This window comes from Lipophrys pholis (assembly GCF_963383615.2).
Source record: "Lipophrys pholis genome assembly, chromosome: 17".
Lineage (NCBI taxonomy): Eukaryota > Metazoa > Chordata > Actinopteri > Blenniiformes > Blenniidae > Lipophrys > Lipophrys pholis.
Window position 1 is genome coordinate 17,570,495 of NC_137643.1, and position 20,492 is coordinate 17,590,986.

A 20,492-nucleotide genomic window follows, 5' to 3' on the forward strand; every position below is an offset into this window, starting at 1 on the left:
TCAGAGTACATGAAGATGATCCAATCGGATGCATTTTTTGGCATCAGATTTTTTTTGCTTCTTATTCCCTGTGGCGGTCATTAAGTGAAGGTCAGGTTGATTTTTTGTTTTGTTTTTTATAACTCCAGTTTTTATTTACCATCAGGTGAGTGGTGTCAGTCAGTCGTTCTGTAAGCAGCTGATGACATCACCGGCATGATTTAATGATGGCAGACTACGGGACAGGGGGTGTAAATCTGCTCGTGCGCGCCAACACACAAGTGCGCGCGCCTCCCTTTTGGCTCTAGTCTGACATCTAGCGACACAGAGGGAGGAGGAGGAGGAAATCAGTGTGAATCCCCCTCATACACAACTTTCACAGCACTCCCTCATCACCAGGCTTCAGGTGGACCACAAAGCACTGATGTAAAGGGTAAAAAAAATATATATTTTAAAAAAGGGTTATCACCTCACCTTTTTTTTTTTTTTTTTTTTTTGCGCTACCCGCTATGACGCAATGACGTGACCCTTCTGATGCGCAAATAACAGGTTGGGTGGGTGATGTTTCGGGTGGCTTCAGGCTGACTAACACAACATGTTGTGGCTGCTTTTTGTGTTTTCTCAGCATTTCTTTAACCGCCCCCCTCCTCTCCTCTCCGCACTCACATCACACAGATCTAAATTTAGTCGATCCTCATCCACATGAAACTAATGCGGTTCTGAGAGGATCCTTGCAGCCAAAGCGAGGACACTATGTTCCTTTAAACACGCAGAAACATATATGCGCACACACACCAAGTTAGTCTTTCTTCCAGTGGAGTCTGACAGGAATGAGGTCAGACACACGGATCCTCATTGCACATTATTATTATTATTACCCGTTTTTTTATTCGTCCAATGGGAGACCGGGGGGCGGCGCCCGGCTGGAAAACCAGGATGGAGACAGCCCCCCATTGGCCGCCGCGTCTCGCGATGAGGGTATAAAACGGCGAGGTTCTCGTTGTTGTGTTTACAGTAATATTACAGAGCGCACAGGAAACAGGGAGACTATGAGAAAGCGCAGCCGCTCCATTCAACCACATGGTTCCTCAACCGCACAGACAAGCTGCGCTGCAGACAGCCAGGTTCACATCAGGGACTTGCACTGCTGTTACCCACAGCGGCCCGTTTTACGCCTTGCAGGGCGAGTTTTCAGCCGCACCGGCAGTTGAAAGTTGCTGTTAAATAGTTTCGAGGATTTATTCTTTTTTTCTTTCTTTCTTTTTCCGAGAAGCGCACTGGTTTAAAAAAAAAAAAAAAAAAGTTTAAAGAGATCAGCAGACGTCTCTCAAAACGGGCTGAACTGAAAAAGAGACAGAAGAGACTTGGATGAACTTTTTCTTTTCCATACCAGTGGTCTGCGTCTGAGGAAGGAATATTTTTTTGTGTGAAAAGCCGATAAAGCATTTTTTTTCTTCTTCTTCTTGAACTTTTGTGAAACTGAGAAGAGTGTTTGTAGACACTTGGAGGGAGAGATGGTGCAGCACATGAGCCAGACAGAGAGCGCCCACGCTCACTCCCCCGGCGGGGACTCCACGGACACGGGAGAAATGGACTTGGAGATGGATGCGTCTCCGACCCCGGCGTCGCCGTCTTCCCGGGAACGCACCGACCTGGCGTGGTGCAAAACCCCGACGGGGCACATCAAGAGACCCATGAACGCGTTCATGGTGTGGTCGCAGATCGAGAGGAGGAAGATCATGGAGCAGTCGCCAGACATGCACAACGCGGAGATCTCCAAGCGGCTGGGGAAGCGCTGGAAGTTGCTGAAAGACACAGACAAGATCCCCTTCATCCGCGAGGCGGAGCGGCTCAGACTCAAACACATGGCCGACTACCCAGACTACAAGTACCGGCCGAGGAAGAAGGTCAAGTCGGGGAGCGGGACCAGTAAGCAGACGGAGCGCGGCGAGAAGAGCGGGGAGCGCAGCGCCAAAGCCGGCGTGAAGAGAAGTCCCGCGTCCAAAGGAGTGAACCGGACGCACAGACAGGGGGGCGTCAAGAGCGCGGCGGGGCAGGACTACGCGTCTCCCGGCGACCACCAGTCGCTCTTCAAATCCAGGTCAGTGTCTGGGGCCAAGCAGATCCCGGAGAAGCGCACCGGAGAGGCGAGGCGCGCCCACGTGTACGGCGGGGCCGGCAGTCTGGAGAGCAGCGGGCCGCCCTCCGTGGGGGTCCCGGCCAGTCCCACCCTGAGCAGCTCGGCCGAGTCCAGCGACCCGCTGAGCCTGTATGAGGAGCACAGCCCCGCGGCCAGCGACTCCTCGCACACCGCGCGCCTCAGGTACGCTCGCGCTTCCTCTCCGACGCCGTCAGCCTCCCACTCCTCGTCCTCCGTCTCCTCCTCATCCTCGGATGAAGAGTTTGAAGACGAGCGGCTGGAGCTGAACCCCAGCCCCGGCTTTGAGGGCATGAGTCTGGGCGGCATGGGCTTCTCCGACGCGGAGCTGGACCGGGACTTGGACTGGGGCTTCGGGGAGTGCGGGGCGGGGTCTCACTTCGACTTCTCCGACTACTGCACCCCGGAGGTCAGCGAGATGATCTCAGGAGACTGGCTGGAGTCCACCATCTCCAACCTGGTGTTCACCTACTGAGCGAGCGCCTGGCGGAGAGGAACCGCGACGCCCCCTTCCCCCAACGTTTTGAACCGATCGACCCCTCCTCAGACGGGCGTCCAGACCAGAATATTTCCGCTATTCTTTCACTGAACGAAGGAGAGTGAAGACGGGAAGAAAAAAAGGTGGCCTGTGTGCGCGTTGAAGCCCATGCGAGGCACGCGCCGCTCACAGACTTGGACAGCGCTCTGTGCGCTTGACGAGAACGCGCAGGCGGGGGGGAAATGCTTAGTCTGCATTTGGACACAGGAGGAGGAGTGAATGTAAGCAGAGAGCAGTGAAACACACAGACTGCAGCTCAGATGTGTAACCCAATCCGCAGAGGATGAGGACTGAGACTGAACTTTTGAATCTTAATGTTATTCCGGCTCGGGATCAAGAGGGGAGGGGGACACTCACCGGAGAGCCCGTCATGTTGGGTTTTGTTTAAGATAGCCAATTCACATTGACCATCAAGTCGCTATTCAGGTGTAGTTTTTTTTTCCAAACTCGAAAGTGGTTTCAATATCAACACGCATGCCCTCCGCGATAAGGAGGATTTTGTTGTTGTTAAATGCGTAAGAAAAAATGTTCATTGCTGCGTAATTACGCAATTTTATGTGACCATAGGACACAATTCACTATCACCAGCTTCTCTTTCAACGGCAGGACTTAAAGCAAAGACTGACTCAAACCTTCAGAAGCCCTTTTCTGAACCTTTTTAAACACTCAGTGCACAATTCAGGACCAATGTTTCCCCGACGCGCATTCTTTCTGCCTAGTGCTTCAACTTTGTAGTTCCTCTGTGTCAGATGACGTTTTTTTATATTGATGTATTTATACCGGCCAAACTTTTTTATACATAGAAGTATTGTTCTCGTACAGGTCTCGTTTGTGTTTGTGCACATACACCTGTCTGTATCCAGCGCGGAAGGGCTAGAAGTGTATCTTATTTAAAATGTCTGACTTCTCTCACTTTTAAGGAGATTTGAGTGTGTCATGATTTTCTACTTGTATTTTTGTACAAAATCTATAGAAAGGGGGTTTTTCCGGCGAGTGGGTAGCCTACAACATTGTTGTCTGGATCTACATTGGTGTTTAGACTTGCAGAGAGGGGGTTTGTTTGGCACAATCTGACCTCACACAGTGTTTACAGTATTTACCCACATGCTTCTTAATGGCACAGTGACTCCAGTTTCACCAGCCAAGTAAACAAAGCGCCACTGAGGCTTTCGGCCTGAGTGGCGACTGTGTTTTCCAGTACACACAGACCTAAAAGTTTAGGAGTGAAAGATCCCAGAGAGTCACTGTTTGGATAGAGCTAATACCTCTGTGTGCTTTTTATCAAGATAAGTTTTATTTGAACCACTGGATGGAATCTCACACTCATTCCACTTTGCCTAGACTTTGGAGGGAGGGAGATGTATGAAGTGCTTCATCTGTTATTGCGCAAATTGCATCAAAAAAATAGTATTTAACCTTTCTGTACCTGTTGGCTAAGTATAGCAGGCTAATTGTTTTCCTATATTATGGCATGGCAAATAGCATTTGTATTTCAGATTCAGGTATATGTAGCTATAGCTGTTGTGTTTAAGATTTTTAAAAGAATAATAACATGAAGATATTTATGTAAACTGACTGTACTATAAGCAAAGATTGTGTGTTTTATGTATGATGGTGATCAACGACAGGCACTAGGACAGCCATCTTTGGACATCCTTATGTTGAAGATGATAGTGGTCCAGGAGTTTCTTTTTTTTTTTTTTTTTTTTTAAACTTCAAGACATTTTATTTTCTGTCGTCCTCTTTCTTTTTTCATTTGTGCAATATGCTGTGTATGATCATGTTTTGTCCAATCATGCCAATATCATTTGATGTTTATTGCTCAAAACCAGCCAATGTTTGGGTCAATCACTGCCTCTCAGACCTCTGTACAGATTGTCGTTTTTTTTATTTGTTTTTCTTTTCTTCCAAGAAGGAAATAAAATCAGCTGGAACTGAAAAGTATAAAAAAGAAAAGTGTTCTTCCTCTTTGATTTCTCACCCAAGCACCGTTGTCTGGTTACCTCACTGCTGTAAGTACCACAGAGGAGATAAACTGCATGTACTGACTCCTCCCTCCCTCTCTACTCCATCCACACAAAAAAGTGCACAGCCAATCTTTTTTTTATTTTTTCCACTTTCTTTCAAATTCGCCAGTCGGATGTTTACTTTCGCCGTGTGCGCCTGGACGTGTGTGAGGGCCTGTTTGCTGTAGGTGAGCGTGTGCAGCTGCAGACTGAATCAATAGACAGCCAGTGAATCGATAGGAGTGGTCTCTTTCTCCCCCTCTCTTACACTGTGTGATTCTACACGTGCAAAAAACGTGGCTGCCATGGAAACACTGTATCTGAGAGAGAGAGAGAGAGAGAGACCGCGAGAGAGAGAGACCGCAATCCACTGGGGAGCAACACGCCACTTGTGTGTGTGTGTGTGTGTCTGTGTGTGTGTGTGTGATAAGGGACACAGACTGATCCATCAGGATGGGGTGCGGTGGGTGTGTGTGTGTGTGTGTGTGTGTGGGTAGAAAGGATGGGGGGCGGTGGCAGACATTTGTGCAAGGCATGACTGGAATAAAGGAGGAGGAGGAGGAGGTGTGTGTGTGTGTGTGTGTGTGTGCGCCAAACGAATAAGAGGGAGGGTGCAGAAAAAGGGAGGGGGGGGGGGGGGGGTGTTTGTCTGTCCTGGTGGATTGTGCAGGAGACTGCTCCCAAATCCAATTAATTCCTTCTGGATGCATTCATTTGTCTAGTACATCTGACGAGAGAGAGAGAGAGGGAGCGCAAAAAAAAAAAAGAGATCCCTAAGGTACAGTATTTAGTGTGTATCAATTTACGCCCTATTCCACAAGAGACATTGGTAATTATTTCCATCTCTCTGTCTCTGTCAGGAGAGCAGGGTCGTCTCCAGCTTTCCTCTGACATCTTGGGCCGGGTAATGAGAAAGATAAGGCATGGCCATTACACACACTCACACACACACACACACACACACACACACACACACACACACACACACACACACACACACACACACACACACACACACACACACACACACACACACACACCCAAAGCTGAGGTTTAGGGGGCCCCGTCCGAGGTGTGTCCGAGGTGTTCCCCATTTCACAAGGAAGATTAAGAATGATTAAAAAAAAAAAGTTTGGACGAGGATGGCCTCCTCACATGTTGACACACTGACCCACATAAAGACACATGCGTGAGTGGACGGTACACTGGCTTCACCTTCATGGCTGATTACTGCAGTTTTTGTCCTGCGTTAACCTGAGTGAGTCACAGCAGATCAAGCCGTCTGCTCAGAAACACGCGCCAACAAATCCAAGTGCTTTCTCACAGTGTTTCAGTTCAGATCCACCTTTTCTTTTTTTTTTTTCCTCCCGATTTAATCATAATAAAGGCCATCGGAGGGGTTAAAGGTTAATCTGTCACCCTGTGTCTTCAATCCAGGGGAGGAAACTTTGAGGGGGGGCCTATCAAAAGATCACAATCAGAGATTTAGGAGTTTTATGGGTTTAGAAATGCATTGTTTTGTTTCTATTGGCTCGTTTGGTTTTCCAGGAATCATACCTCTCTAACCTTGAGCATTGAGTTGACTTTTATCACAGTTTATCTCTAGATTTGTGTCACACCTCTCCAGGAAACAGTGGTGGACATCTACAGAATTATTTCTGTACCACTGTGACACACTTGTACTACTGCTCAGAATATCCACAGATCAATTCTGGACTTTAGAGTTTTTATGTTCCTCCTTTGTGTCTCTGGGTTATTTTCTCTGCACTGTGATTTTTTTTTCCTCCACAGTCCAGACTGTTGTGAGGTGAATTGATCTATTTAAGTCGGTGTGTGGTTGTCTGTCTCTCTGTTTGCCCCCGTGATGGACTGGCGACCTGTGCAGGCTGAACCCCGCCTTCACCCAGTGTCAGCTGGGATCAGCTCCAAACCCCCCCTGAGCTGGATAAACCAGGTATAGGAGACGGAGGAAGCAGTTGCCAGGGGTTTCTTTTTTTTTGTTGATTGATGGTCTTGACTTGTGAGGACTGGTGGTCTGGAGGTTAGAGAAACCAGCTTGTGTTAAGAAGCTTGAAGGTCCGCAGGTCTCTGTGGGTTCATGAGCGAGGTCCTTGACCCCAACAGCTCCTGGGACGCTGCAGTGCCGCAGCCCAATGTTCCTAGTATGCGTTGTTCAGGTTAACTATGACTGGGATGTATGTAATGTCATTATTTTCAATATCAATTAAACTAAATTAACCAGTATGGGGAACTTATTCCTACGTGGCAACATGAGTTCTGCACAAAGCAAATGCATCTCTTATTAAAAAGCACCACCGAGGTATTTATATCCTTCAATTTCTGATCAGGATCCATCGGTTCATGTGTATTTTGGCATGTCTTGTCTGAAAATGCTGATTCAAATTTTAATCTTTGAACACAGCTGTTCCTTAACATATCATTGAGTGGCCAGGTCTTATCTGGTGTGAGACTATTTGAGATGGTCAACATGTGTTCATGCTACTTCTGAATTGATCATTTAGTTATTCAAAGGACAAAAAAAAGGAAAAAACTATAAAGATATAATAGCATGACGGATAAGATTCTAAATCTTCAGGTTGGTTTTTAACGCTGAGCTCTCAGACTGTATTAAGATACATATGAAGCATCTGTTAATCTATTTTTAATGTTATTTTATCCAATTCAGGCTCATAAAAAGCTGGAAGTGATGTCAGCTGAGTAAAGGTGACACCCTGGCAAACTTTGAGTCATTAATTACTATCAAATGCATGTTTTAGATATGTGGCAGTCTTGAACTGGGGATCGTCTCACTGTGAGGTGAGAGTGCTAAACCACCAATGTCACCATTCAGCCTGCGTATAAAGTAATTAAAGCTCCATCTGCAACTTTTAATACACAAAGCGGGACATTTTTAAGCAAAATAGTTCCTTTGAGACACCAGGGAGGGAAAAGAAACCATTTCTCTTTCATACATGATTATCTTTATTTTTCATGTCTGGCATTCCAGTATAACAGGTGACATATCAGCAGAAAGCCCTGCAGCCCCCCCAAAAGAAAAAATATAAAAGGTGGACAGAAAAGGATGAGAGCAACACGCCAGTGGATGTGTCACTTTTCTTTTGATAGTCCACTTTTACTTGACATGCAAAATACATGTATATTATTTTTTTATAGAGGAGACCTAACAATATATCAGATTTGTAATGTCCAGGCTTACATTAACCATCTTTCCAGATATGCATATTCTGTAAGTCCTATATTTTTTTCTTTCTTACATCATACGGTATATACACAATAATTTTCATCTGATAGTGGTGTATTTAACCGTTTTACAAGCTGTGTGCATCCCATGATAACATACTGCACATTAAAGTCCAGAAATATTACAGTGATGCCATATAGGATAAACGTACCGTAAAGTGAAAGGAGTGGCTCCACTGTGAACCCCTGTGGGAATATTATAGGGATCATAATGAAATATCTTACAGATGTCGCGGCAGATAAGAAAACTACTATTAAATCAATTTAAACGCGTCTATTGAACGTCTCGGGTGTGTTCTCGGTCCCTTCAGGATACTGCAGCATGAGTATAGGGGTTGTTGTTGTTTTCTTTCTTTTTTTTTTTTCTTCACACGCTGCCGGTGAAGTTGAAGGCGGGACACGGAGTCAGAAGGCATGCACAGACAAAGAAATGTACAAACACCGCTGATATGGCAGCAAGCCCAACTTTAGTTTCATTGATTCCAGCCCAGCTGCGCCCCTGATCCGGCTTTGGAGGGTCGAATGAAACACCCGAGACTGCTGGGAAGTAATGCAACCGATAGAAGTGTGGAGATCTAAAAGGGGAGAAAAAAGTGTTTTTGTTTCTCGAGTGCTGTGTCTGCGTTATAAGTGAAGACACAGAGAGGAGAGTTTATCCCGGGATGCGTAAAAGTTTGGAGAAAGTTGGACCACAAACAGAAGAAATGAGACAGGTAGGTCTGCAACTACTCCTTTTGTCATTATTAATAACTTTTTTTTATATACTATATATTCATATGTAAAGATGACTTCCTAGATCTAAAAGATAAAGATTTAAAGATTTGCTTTGGTTGGAAGTCAGTAAAGAGAAATGTCGTCTCAGAGGAGGGATTGGATTCTTTTATTGTTGCTTTAAAAAAAAAAAAAAACGTAAAAAACGAAAAAAAAAAAAAAGCGCTGTAAATAGTTTCCGAGGGGATGTGTGATACTGATCCTCCTCTATAAAGGCAACTTCTGCCAGGCACGCTCCAGTAACCACAGCCAATAACAGATGACTGTGGATGCAGCTCCAAGTTTGGTCCACTGAATTATTCTGACAATTAAAAAGAAAAAAGAAAAAAAGGGGGGGGGGGGGGGGGTGGATGCGCACGTTTCAGCACAGCACAGGGCTGGACAGCGGCTGTGTGTGTGTGTGTGTGTGTGTGTGTGTGTGTGAGTGTGTGTGAGAGTGTGAGAGTGTGTGAGAGTGTGTGAGAGAGAGAGAGAGAGAGAGAGAGAGAGAGAGAGAGAGAGAGAGAGAGAGAGAGAGAGAGAGAGAGAGAGAGAGAGAGAGAGAGAGAGAGAGAGAGAGAGAGAGAGAGAGAGAGAGAGAGAGAGAGAGAGAGAGAGAGAGAGAGAGAGATGGCTGGGTTAGTGATGGGCAGATGCTCATTACAGTGCAATCCGTTAAAGTGGGCAGTTAGGACAGGGTTAAATGATGTCTGACGGGTCAGAAGAGGGGGGAAGGGGTAGGGGGTTGGGGCTGGGGGGGCCGAGTGTGGGACCCCACTCCCCCCCACCCCCAGGGTGCTCCGGACTGGATAAACAGGGTAGTGCCCTCATTAAAAGTCCCATCACTGGATAAACTGTGGATTGACACATATTGACCCCTCCACAGTTGTAAAGTCCTTAATGGACTGCTCTTCATAACAAACATTGGAATCCGTCGTCCTTGTCGTCATCATCATCATCATCGTCATCATCATCACTCACAGCTCTGCTCAAAGGTGATGGGAATTTAGGGAGTGTCCAAAAATGATCAGGGTAGAGAGGAGGGATCAGTTTGTGTTTTACGCCTTATTCTTTAAATAACTTCAAATACCTCACACAAGTTAAAAAACAAAACAAAACAAAACACCAAACGTTATCAAAGGGGTTTTACATGTTTCATAATTTGAAGTAGCAGCTGAGCTCTAACGTTCTGATGGTGTGGTGCAGCTATTCATTAGTGTGGGGTTGGAAAAGCAGGCAGCAGAACCAAGTCCCAGTTACAAAAACAACACGACTCAAAAAAAAAGTCAGAATTAGTTTGACCGAGTGTTGAATCCGGCTAGTTTAACGGAAACTCCTCTGGAGTGACGTTGATTTAGACATTTAGGGACTCTCAAAAATGACAAGTCGAACCAACGTTTCTTCATAAAACACATTTTATAAACAACTCAACACATTTTTTGGGGGATTTGACATCGTATTGTCCATACAAAATGTCTGTGTACTCACCATTGTTAATGTTTATAGCGGATTGTTCTCTGCATATGTGGTTTCATCGCAAAAACAAACAACAGCACCCACTAGTGGCCGAATAGACACATCTTTTTCAGCGTTTCTGGCATTTATATGTAAACCAACGTCGTCTTTAAAGCACTGCCATATAAACGTGAAATTTTTCTTAAACAGAAATACAAAAACGGCAGGTTTTCAACATGAAACGTTGTCATGTAAATGGGGCTTCAGAACTTTGGTTTCGGTGCCTACTGATGTTGATTTAATGATTGTCAAAAGCTGCAGGTGTAGGAAAAAGAGAATTGAAGGTCGAATTTCATTAAAAACAAATTATAGAGCTTCCCTGGAGTGACTCTGCTTGAACTATCCCACTATTGTAAAATACAAACCCTCGCAATTAAAGTGTCAATTGAAGTCACTTTTAAAAAGATTGTATGATTGATGTGGGGTTTTCTTAGTGTGGAAAAGCGGGCCGCCGAGCCGACACACAGGAAGCGGCTGTGAAAGGATAAGAGTCAGCGAAACACAACATGAGGCAAAGCCTTTTATACGCTTTATTGAGAATATTTTCTACCCTTTTAACATGTTGTCAGACACCCTGAAACTGAAACACTTGGTTTTCACTACAAAGACTTCATTGGCAAAAAAAATAAAAAATACAAATATAATTTCACCTGGGAGAACATGGAAGTTGCTTGTCTAGCAGAGTCTCTATTGGTAATATGCTTGCGGTGACTTTGATGTGGTGTAAGGAGCTGCAGGAAAACAACTTCAAGAGGAAAATAAATAAATCAGTTCAGGCAATATTAACAAACCCATCTTTCATACCTACTTTATACAAGCTGGTAGCAGCTGGGTGCAGATGGCACTGGATCAAACACAGTATTTAAAGGTCACCTGCCTCGTTTTCAAGTAAAAATGGAAAACTTTCGTTACATTTTTGGGAGTCTGTTTACACAACACCGATGCTCGGCGCTACTGAAAACACAACTTTTTGAAAACCGTTCCAAAGGTGGAACCTTTTGTAAACGCTCCGACTCCGTCTCCATCTCCATGTCGACCATAGGTTCTCAAAGTCCCGTGGGTGATTGGCAATTACTGAATGCAGACCAATAAACGTAAATCTTAGAGATACGACCTGGTAATTAAAATGATTGCAAATGGGATATTTTTGGTCAGTTTTTTTTCCTTTGGCGGCCCTCAGTCCAATGTTGGGTTGCTAAATTGGCCTTCAGCTATCAATACTTTGAGAACCCCTGGTGGAGACGATCGTTTGTCTGACGAGCCAATCAGAGGCAGAGTATAGGGCGGGTCACGATGAGGCAAATGTTGGTAACAGATCAGTTACATTGAGCAAATACTATGAACGGATTTTGTAAGAATTGTCTTACTGAAACTGTTTCTAAAAAAAAAAAAAAAAAACATTTCTGGTCGGCTTTAAAAGAAGGCAATAATCGAGAGTATACTCACTTCTCCAGGGAGCACGGCGCCACAGCTCTTACTGTATTACTGTAAACATGGTCTACATATAGCAATCAATATCTTCATCCTGGTATTGTTAGAGTAGTTATGTTCGGTCTGTTTCCTTGAATAAACGTACCTCCGAACATTCAGGCTCCAGCTTAATTTGATGCTTCACTTTCGTGATTCATGATGGTGTCATACTCAGATTCAGGCTGTCAAAAGGGAACCACAAAATCATTCGAATACAGTCTCAGTTTTAATGGGGATTTCTTTATTGGGAGTAAATATTTATACCCAGTTGAGAAATTCCTGGTTTATTTGGCTTTACGCAAACATTTGGGATAAACTTTTAGATGATCAACAGCTTTCCCTTTCTGACCCCACCACTTTCCAATAATTAGCGATTCTCTTGCCGCATCGTGTCTGAGTCACTCTTTGTTTACCAGCACATGAAGTTCATAACGTTTCATTTAGGTGGGCACAAGGAGGAGAGCCGTCGTGAGCACAGGCAGTGGCAGAAAGCAGCCTGTCCTCGCAGTAAGTGCTTCTGAATGCTATGGGACACGCGAGAGACAGCATCACTCCTCCTACATCCAGAATTAGGCCTCAGTGTGCGTCCGGACATCGCGGCTCGGTGTTCCGCGCTGAGAGGACTCATTGTTAATGCGCCGCGCTGAAACAGTTCAGCCCGACAGAGGAGTCGTGAGTCATGGTGGTAGGTGTTGTACTGTAGTATGCTTGAAAAGATAGGGACAAGTTCTGAGAACACTGAGGCTTGCATCATAATTTTCTAAAGGCTTACGTGGCAGAAAGCACTGTCTGGTATCTGCAGGATGGAACACGGTGCAAACCATGTTGTGTAAGCGGGCATGAACAATCTCAGAGCGACTGATTCACGGACGTGTCTGTGTCTTCATACATGACAAAGGAATGATGCTCTCCGTTTGGAGTGATGCGCATCATATGTACCCGAGATGGGAAAAAAAGTGCAGCCGGAGACGTGTGACCTACATGCGGCATGAATGTAGACGCTGGAATTGGAACATGTCGTTGTTACTGTGACACAACCAAAAATTACATCATCTCCTTGGACAGTAGTCATAATTTCAGCGCTCAGCTTGTCTGAGGCCGTGCCAGCATGGGAGACAACAAAACAATCATGTAATGAAAAGGGAAATAGTGCGACCTGGTGAGCAGATTCAGTCTTCAGCATTTTCTGCGTCAAGCTGTATTCTCAGTGGAGGGTTTGCTCATTCAGTCCCTCACAGTAGGTTTCTCTTTGTGGGGAATGGGGGATAATGGGAACTTCCAAGTCCAGCAAAGCCTTTAGAGAAGAAGCAGCAGGTGACTCGAAGGCCTCAAACCCTCTAAAATAAACCAACAGATCGTCGCTATTCTGTAGAATCCAGAGAAAACTTTTCCCCGAGCTGAAAAGAAATAGCGATGTTTTCCTTGTGGTAGATTATCTCACTACAATCTGGAGCCCCATGTGATGTCAGTCAATTCAAACCCGTTAAACAACAGCATAAAAGCCGATAAGTAGTTTTAGTGCAAAGACACTAAGAATGCTAACCTTTATGCAGAACACATGGAGAAGAAAGTCCAATAGAGACATTGCTTTCACTGTAGCTGGGGATGCACTAATACCACTTATTGAAAGTACATGTATGAGGGCTAACCTTTAGCGACTTGCAGCTACAAGTACTTATTAAATGCAATAAAACCTAAATCATACTCATACACTACCGATGTTCGAAGGCTCTGCGTTGCTGCAAATTGCATCTGTGTCGAAGTTACACGCATCTCTAACAGCTTTACGGTCTCCAGTTTGCCCCGGACAGTGTGCAGCGTCTATCTATGCTAGTGGTGTGTGACACAGCAAGATTTGGTATTGATCCGATACCATGTAAATACAGGGCCGAAATCGCCGGTACTGATCCGATACCGATACTTTTTAATATTCGAGGGAAAAATCCCAGACATTTCTGTAAAATTTCTGAGAAATTGTTAAAATTCCCAGACATTGCAGTTAAAATTCCCAGGAATAGCATCAAAGTGCTAAATCTGGATGCATTTTCATGACCTCAAAGTGTTTTTATGGTTTTTCCTGTGGTTTTCTTAATTAGTTAAAACTAGAACAGAATGTGGGAAAACAGAAAAAATAAATATATAGATAAATCATTTAGTTCAAACAACAGGAACAAAACAATTTTCTCCCGTATATTGTAATGTCTGGATTTATTTCTAAAATAAACCAAGTGTACAAAACAATCACTCAAGAACACATTAGTAGAAAATATTATTATAGGATTATAGGTAGAGTGTTCAGGGTGGAGCAGCAGGCACACTGGAGATAAACTGAGACTTAAGTATCAATCGCATTGCAGTGGTATCATTCAATATTGATAATAACGTCACTATCGATATTATCGATGTTTGGATCAATCCGCCCACCACTAATCTACACCCTGACCTATGACTACTGTATACTGTAGGCCGAGGGACTGAGCCCACTATGTGCCGCCACACGCTCCAGATCGCTGTTAATGAGTGTATCAGTCATGTTTTAATCATGTTCAGCATGTAGCATCGTTGATGTGCGAGCTCCAAATCTCTTTAGCATGTAGCATGTAGCACGGCTCGGAGTAAAAATCGTCCAAGATCCACTGAGCAGGTAAACTAATGAATGACATACGGCGAACCCTGCTGGTCCCAACCTCACCGGTGATTAAGTTGCTGGTGTTGTACGGACTGGCTTTCGCCTCCACTTTTTGCCGAAACCTAATTTACAGTCCGTCCTGCATTTGTTATTCTCATTAAAACTTGCTCATCCTCTCTTGCGTTCCTGCGTGCGACATTGATGAAGCATGACGCGACGTATTACTCAAGTACAAGTACTCTGTGTAGTATCGGGACTCAATACTTGAAGTTAGTATCGGGTGCATCGCTAAATTCTTCTGCTGTCATAAGTACCGGCCATTTATTTCACTCCAAACTTTCTACTGGCTTGATAAAGCGTGAAAGTTTTGGCCCACATGTTTTGACATCTCTGATCTGTATTTGGGATGTGTAGCTGTGTTCGCTACGCGGTCCGAACTGGAGTCTCTCCAGAACTATCAGATGAAAAATGCAGTGACATTTTCTAAGTAGGAAGAGAAATCCATCCTCCCCAGAGGGTGCACCATAATGAATTAGCCTTTTTTTTTTTTTTTTGTCTGATGCCATCGTCAGGTCAAAGCTTTTACTTGTTCTGTGAAACATATTAGAATCTAAGAGGAGGACTGTCCAAAAAGTTTTCAAGAGATATTCATGGTTCTCAAAGGGTAAAGGCTAAATGTCTTTAGTTAAAATATCTTGACATTATCAAGCTGACATTTTCAGTTTTAAAGGTCCGGCGTGTAAGTGTTGAGATGATTTACCTGTACAACTGGAATATTATGTCCAAAACCAAGCATTTATTCGCTGTATAATCACTTCAAACAAAAGAATTATTGTACTGCTGTCATCTTTGAGCCGTCTTTCATAGCGTCTTTTACCGTCATTGTGTAAACGGACACTCAAAAAACAATGAAAGTTTTGCGTTGTTGTGTATATAGGACCTGAGTTTGGGGACTTTATATAAGTTTACGTGTGTGATTATGTGGGAAAGATTTCATTTGTTTGTAGAGGCACATCGAGTGTAAAATCCCGGATATGGCAGGAAAGGCATCCAGGGTAAAACCTATCCGAGTCTATTGTGCAAACCGATGTGAAAAGACTGCAGCTGAATAGATACTCCTTTTGTCAGATAATCCTGAAGGTTACGGGATAAGTGTGAGTTTTACCTTGAAAGAGATTTAGAGAGACATTTAAACAGAAGGCAAGAAGGTGTGACTGCAGATCGCAAATAAATAGGATATGCTAAACAGCTCCAGTAGAAGGATTATATCTCCATGGGGGCCTGAGGTGTTTGGAAGGGTGTCAATACCAGATGGAGGCAGACAAACTCACCACAACACCTGAGCAAACTGCTCAGGTGACTGGTTTGTTTTGCCATCGCTGGATCGGTGCTGTCTCCGAGATGAAAGTTTTTGTCATGAAACCCGGGAAACGGAGCCTTGATGACAATCTCTCTTGTCCTTTCCTTCAGCCGGATGCCTACCGAGCAGCGACAGAGTGAGGCTTAGTGCAGAGGCAGACAGGAACCAGGGATGTGAAGATGCTTTTTATTGCCAAACCGTAGGATTCCTTTCTGAAGCTTTCAGGCTACCTGCAGCGTCTTCGGGATCAAAATCATTCTGGGCTGACGGCGCTGGTCTCCTGTCATTTGAGGGATTCGTTGGACTTTCACAAACATGAGAGAAACTTGGCTGAGATTGTCAATTTGGCCGCTCATCTGCAAGGAGATAGCGCTGATATTGCTTCTAAGGTCAGTTCTCGGGCTTTATGCTTCCAAACCAGAATTATTCATGTTTCCCTTTTATAAGAGTCCTGCTTCTTTTTGGGCCACACAGTGGTGTAGTGGTTAGCACTCCGGCCTCACAGGAAGCAGGCCACTGTTCGACTCGAGGTCGTTCTGTGTGGAGTTCGCATGTGCTCCCTGTGTACTGCAATATCCCTCCATTCTCAGGCCTTGTCCACGTGTGCCAAAACGATCCTTTTTCTCCCTGGGGTTGTCAAAAACACTCTGTCCACACGTCACTATGAACACAGCTCAACACAAGGCTTCAATGCCTGTAGTACATATGCCAGGCCTGTAGGGGCGCTGTGGCTCACCAAAGACACCAAAAACGCAGAAGAAGACACAGAGCACCTATGCGGAGCACATAGAAATTTAGAAGTAGAGTCCGGCTCATAGACTGCTCTATAACTCTGGGCTATATAGGTCTATGCTCCTGCTCCTCCTCCTCCGACTAGCGTCAGTAGCTTCTGCAGCGCCACCTGTAGCATGTAGTCCGCGATTGTTGTGGTTATTAGATTCAATCGTGGACTGTGGTGGGGAGGAGAGGGGCGGGGATTCTGTCATCTTTTTTCCCCACAGATGATAGTCTTTGCTGTTCATGCCTCAAAGCCGATCTGGGGTATCAGAATTTCCCCGCTCTGGGACCCGTGTTAAAAAAAAAAAAAAAAACGCAGTCAAGAGTGGATGATCGGCCAAACATCGTTAACATCAACCGGCGTTCTCGTGTGGACGGCCGGCCACTCAGAAAACATGAAGTAAATTATTGAGTCTGGAGTTCCCAGTACATGTGAATTTGTTTCTGTTCACATGGGGAAAAGGCTTCGTTTTTACATTTTTGACTTTTACATTTCGAATCTGCGATATTTTCTATTGACAGTAAAACGTAGGCCCATGCGACCCTCAGTTTAAAAAAAAGAAGAAAAAGACGCTAATTAAGAAGATCAATAAATGTCTTCGATGAATTAAGGTCCTTGGAATACATGTAAGTTCCTGGCAACATCCGGTTCATTCACCATAATAATCAATTGAGCAAGAAACAGTTGCATTTGGTTATTAGGACTCTGTCACTCGCGTGGCGTTTTGTGTTTTATGTGACGCTCGGCTCGTTCCTCGCGGAGCGCCACTTCAAGTAAAGTGTCACACGGACCAATAATTGTTCAGCGGCTGTGCCGTCCACTAAATTACGCAGCCTGACGGGAGCAATGCAGGAGGCACAGTGTGATACCCAGGCAGCAGAGGAGGAGAAAGAGCAACAAAAAAAAAAAACTCTCTCTGAGATACAGCTAAAGTGCAAGAGCAAAGAGAGCGGAGGCTGCTCACACTCACACTGCTGTCTGTACATCAGGACCTAAACTGCCCTCTGAGAGACGGACTGGACTGGATCAGGTACAGTGAACTGTTTCTTATCTGATTACAATATTTAACATACTGCTGATAATACAAGGAGGAAATAAAAAAAAAATAAAAAAAAAAAATATATATATATATAAATATATATATATATATATATATTTGGACTTGAGCCCATCAGTACTGTTTCTCTGTGACCTTGAATTGGGGCCAGTCGGTACAACTCGCCCTGCCATGCCTCTTTAAAGTTCTCGTACTTGAGCCAAAGGTGAAAAGCAGCAAAAGGTCACTGCGGCTGAAAAATGTGCCGGGTCAGGGAGCAAGGAGATATACTGTGTACATATTTTGTATATAAATATATCTTCTATCTGCATGGCATCATGAATGCTGATGCTGCGGCGACTTTGAAAAGTCTGTTTTGAATCTTCTGCTGCTGCTTTAATCTCGGTTTAAAGTTCAAATATGGACTTTTTGAGCTTGTTCCCAAATGAGGCCCCTGTGGCTACAGCCAAGTCGACTTAGTAGCAAAAAAAAAAACAAACGATAAAAAAATAATGCTGCTCATTATGGTGACTCACTCAATCAGCCTATTATATTTTCTCCTCTGTTTCTCATTATTTTGTTTCCTCCAAATGGGCTTATTAAGGACACTCATAAGCCGGACCATGACCTCTGTATATAATCAACCTGTACGGAGTTTCCTCTCAAACAAGAGAAAAAACCAACAAAATATCAAAATACTGTTGGAAATACCTTTCAGGTCAATCCCGGATTAATCGCGACCGTTCTCACGAAAAAATAAATAAACATCTTATTTCTTCTATAATCCAAGCGGTGGTGCATGGTTTGTCAGATCGCGTTTAAACGAATGCATTTATTCAAAACTGGCAGATGAATTAGCAGATGTGTACAGGAGAGAGAAATTGTGTTATAATCTTTCCATTTTCTCATTTGTCGTGCCCATGCCTGTCAGCAGCAGTTAGGTGGAGACTTGTGATTTCTAATTGTGCGTTTCTCCCTTTGCCTCCGATTTCAGACCGTGCTAAACTGATGGTTAGCTCCTGTCACAGGGACGCGAGGAATCCTGATTCCCGCTCGCTTCCTACTTCTGACTCGGCGTCGCTCTTCTTGAAAAGACACACACACACACACACAAAAAAAGAAGCCAATTTTGTTATGTCTGAGTAAAACAAAGGGCTTGAATTTATGCAAAGGGTGAAAAAACAAAAAAAAAGGGACTCTTTTTGTGGGCCCATATGTGGAAAATAGTGTGTGCATTTTAGTGTGTAAATGCGCGTGTGTTGCGTGTTGTGTGTGCGCTGCTGCACGTCTGGAGGAACTGCGAGATATGTTGTTGTGACATGCCTTGTCTTCCGTTCTGTAGAAAAAACAAAGACAGTCGCTGCTGGATCCAGACAGCATAACTAATTAGTCACGAACACACACATGTGAACACATACACACACATACACACACACACACACAGGCCACGCACACACATACACACACACACACACGGCACGGATACATGCGGGAGCCGGAGAGCAGGATATGATGTCACCTCCATAACCATAATTACCCGTCATAAATCATGTGGTGTGACACCCTGTCACAGAGTGAATGGGTGTCCTATGTGCCAGCCAGGGATGGCTGCACTTTACTGCTGGGTGCCATCGTGCCACCGCGCTACGGGCTCGCTCCCACCCCACTCGGCGTGCTTGCCGTTGATTTTTCTCCACTCATCACGGCCTCCTGAATGATACAAAGTGTTCTTTTATGGTTCCTTTGCTATCGTTTAGTAACAGTCAGCATGTGTCTGACACACTGTGGGGGTTTTTTCTTTTCCTTCTCCCTGTTGGTGTGAAATGAGCAGTGTGGAAGTTGAAGCGACAGGATTCAAACGGTCACATGTTTCCTACTTTTGAAAGTGTCCATTTTCACACTGGAGAGTTAAATTAATGCAAAGAGGACGGTTGTTTACTGCCCTGTGATGTTAGTCTGGCGGATTTTCAACACTTTGTGAACACTGCAGTTACTCTGAACCACCAATTGTCACCAACTATTAAACGACAAGGCCCCAGGAAAACAGGAGCTGGGAGTCATGTCACCCTGTATGTCGCCGTTATTATTGTTGATTTACTCAAGATTTATTTCACTATTTATTATGACCGCGGTGCGCGTGTACTGTTTCCATGGAGACGCAGTCGGAGCCTTTTCCCAAAAGTTCCACATTTTGAGTCGTTTTCAGAAAGTTCTGGTGAAAATGCACCGTTTCTCCATTTTCGATTCAGTGAAGTTTTCCGTTTTCACCGCAATGTTTTGAAGCCGATGATCGTTTTAAAGCCTGAGACGCTGATGACGATGCACTTAGCACGCCAGGCAGTGACTCGGCGCTGTCGGTTGTTTTTGTAATGTAAATGCTGCGCTATCCGCTGATACCATGGAGACGAAGTCTGAACGTTTTTGAAAAGTTTCATTTTCAGTGGCTCCGAGCAACGTCGTTGTGCAAACAGGGCCTGAGTATGTAACTGTCATACCTCCAAAAATCTACTTTCTGTCAGATTTCCAAGGCCCAGACTCTGGAATTCTCCACATAAATCACTGAAAATGCTCTTTTTTGCCATCTTTAAGGCTCAATTATTCAATCAGCTGTTGTCCAAATCGGCTCTCAATGGTTCTATGTTGATAAGTTGTGTAGTTCATGTGACTGTCTATATTAACTCTTTTGTTTGTTTTTCTGTTTGTTGTTCCTTCCTCATTTGTTATTTTTATTTCCATTACAAAATATAAATAGATAATATTTATAGATAGGGAAGATTTCATAAAAGCCCATTGTGCTTCTATCCTTTCCTGCACAGTTGATGCAAATAAAGAAAAGAAATGTTAATGCAAGTTTTAATAGTGGGCTCAAACGCCAGCCTAACGATCCGAGTATCATCGCCATCATTTGGAATGAAAGGATTCCGTTGTCATGATTTCTCTGTGTTTGACAGGAATAAGATGTGAAGTCCTACCTGCCGATCTACAAGTGGCACCTCCGCTCGTGTCTCCCCG

General features: G+C 44.2%; 1 protein-coding gene across 1 annotated transcript; it reads left to right on the plus strand.

Moving 5' to 3' along the window:
- The first annotated feature begins 482 nt into the window (after window positions 1-482).
- sox4a (SRY-box transcription factor 4a) lies at window positions 483-4,614 on the plus strand. The gene has a single exon (XM_080484439.1). It carries the CDS (start codon window positions 1,494-1,496, stop codon window positions 2,610-2,612), a length of 1,119 nt encoding a protein of 372 aa, XP_080340565.1. The 5' UTR covers window positions 483-1,493; the 3' UTR covers window positions 2,613-4,614.
- Window positions 4,615-20,492: the final 15,878 nt, after the last annotated feature.

Excerpts from the sequence above, each read along its gene's own strand:
- sox4a (XM_080484439.1), top strand. The coding sequence starts at position 1,494 with ATGGTGCAGCACATGAGCCAGACAGAGAGCGCCCACGCTCACTCCCCC.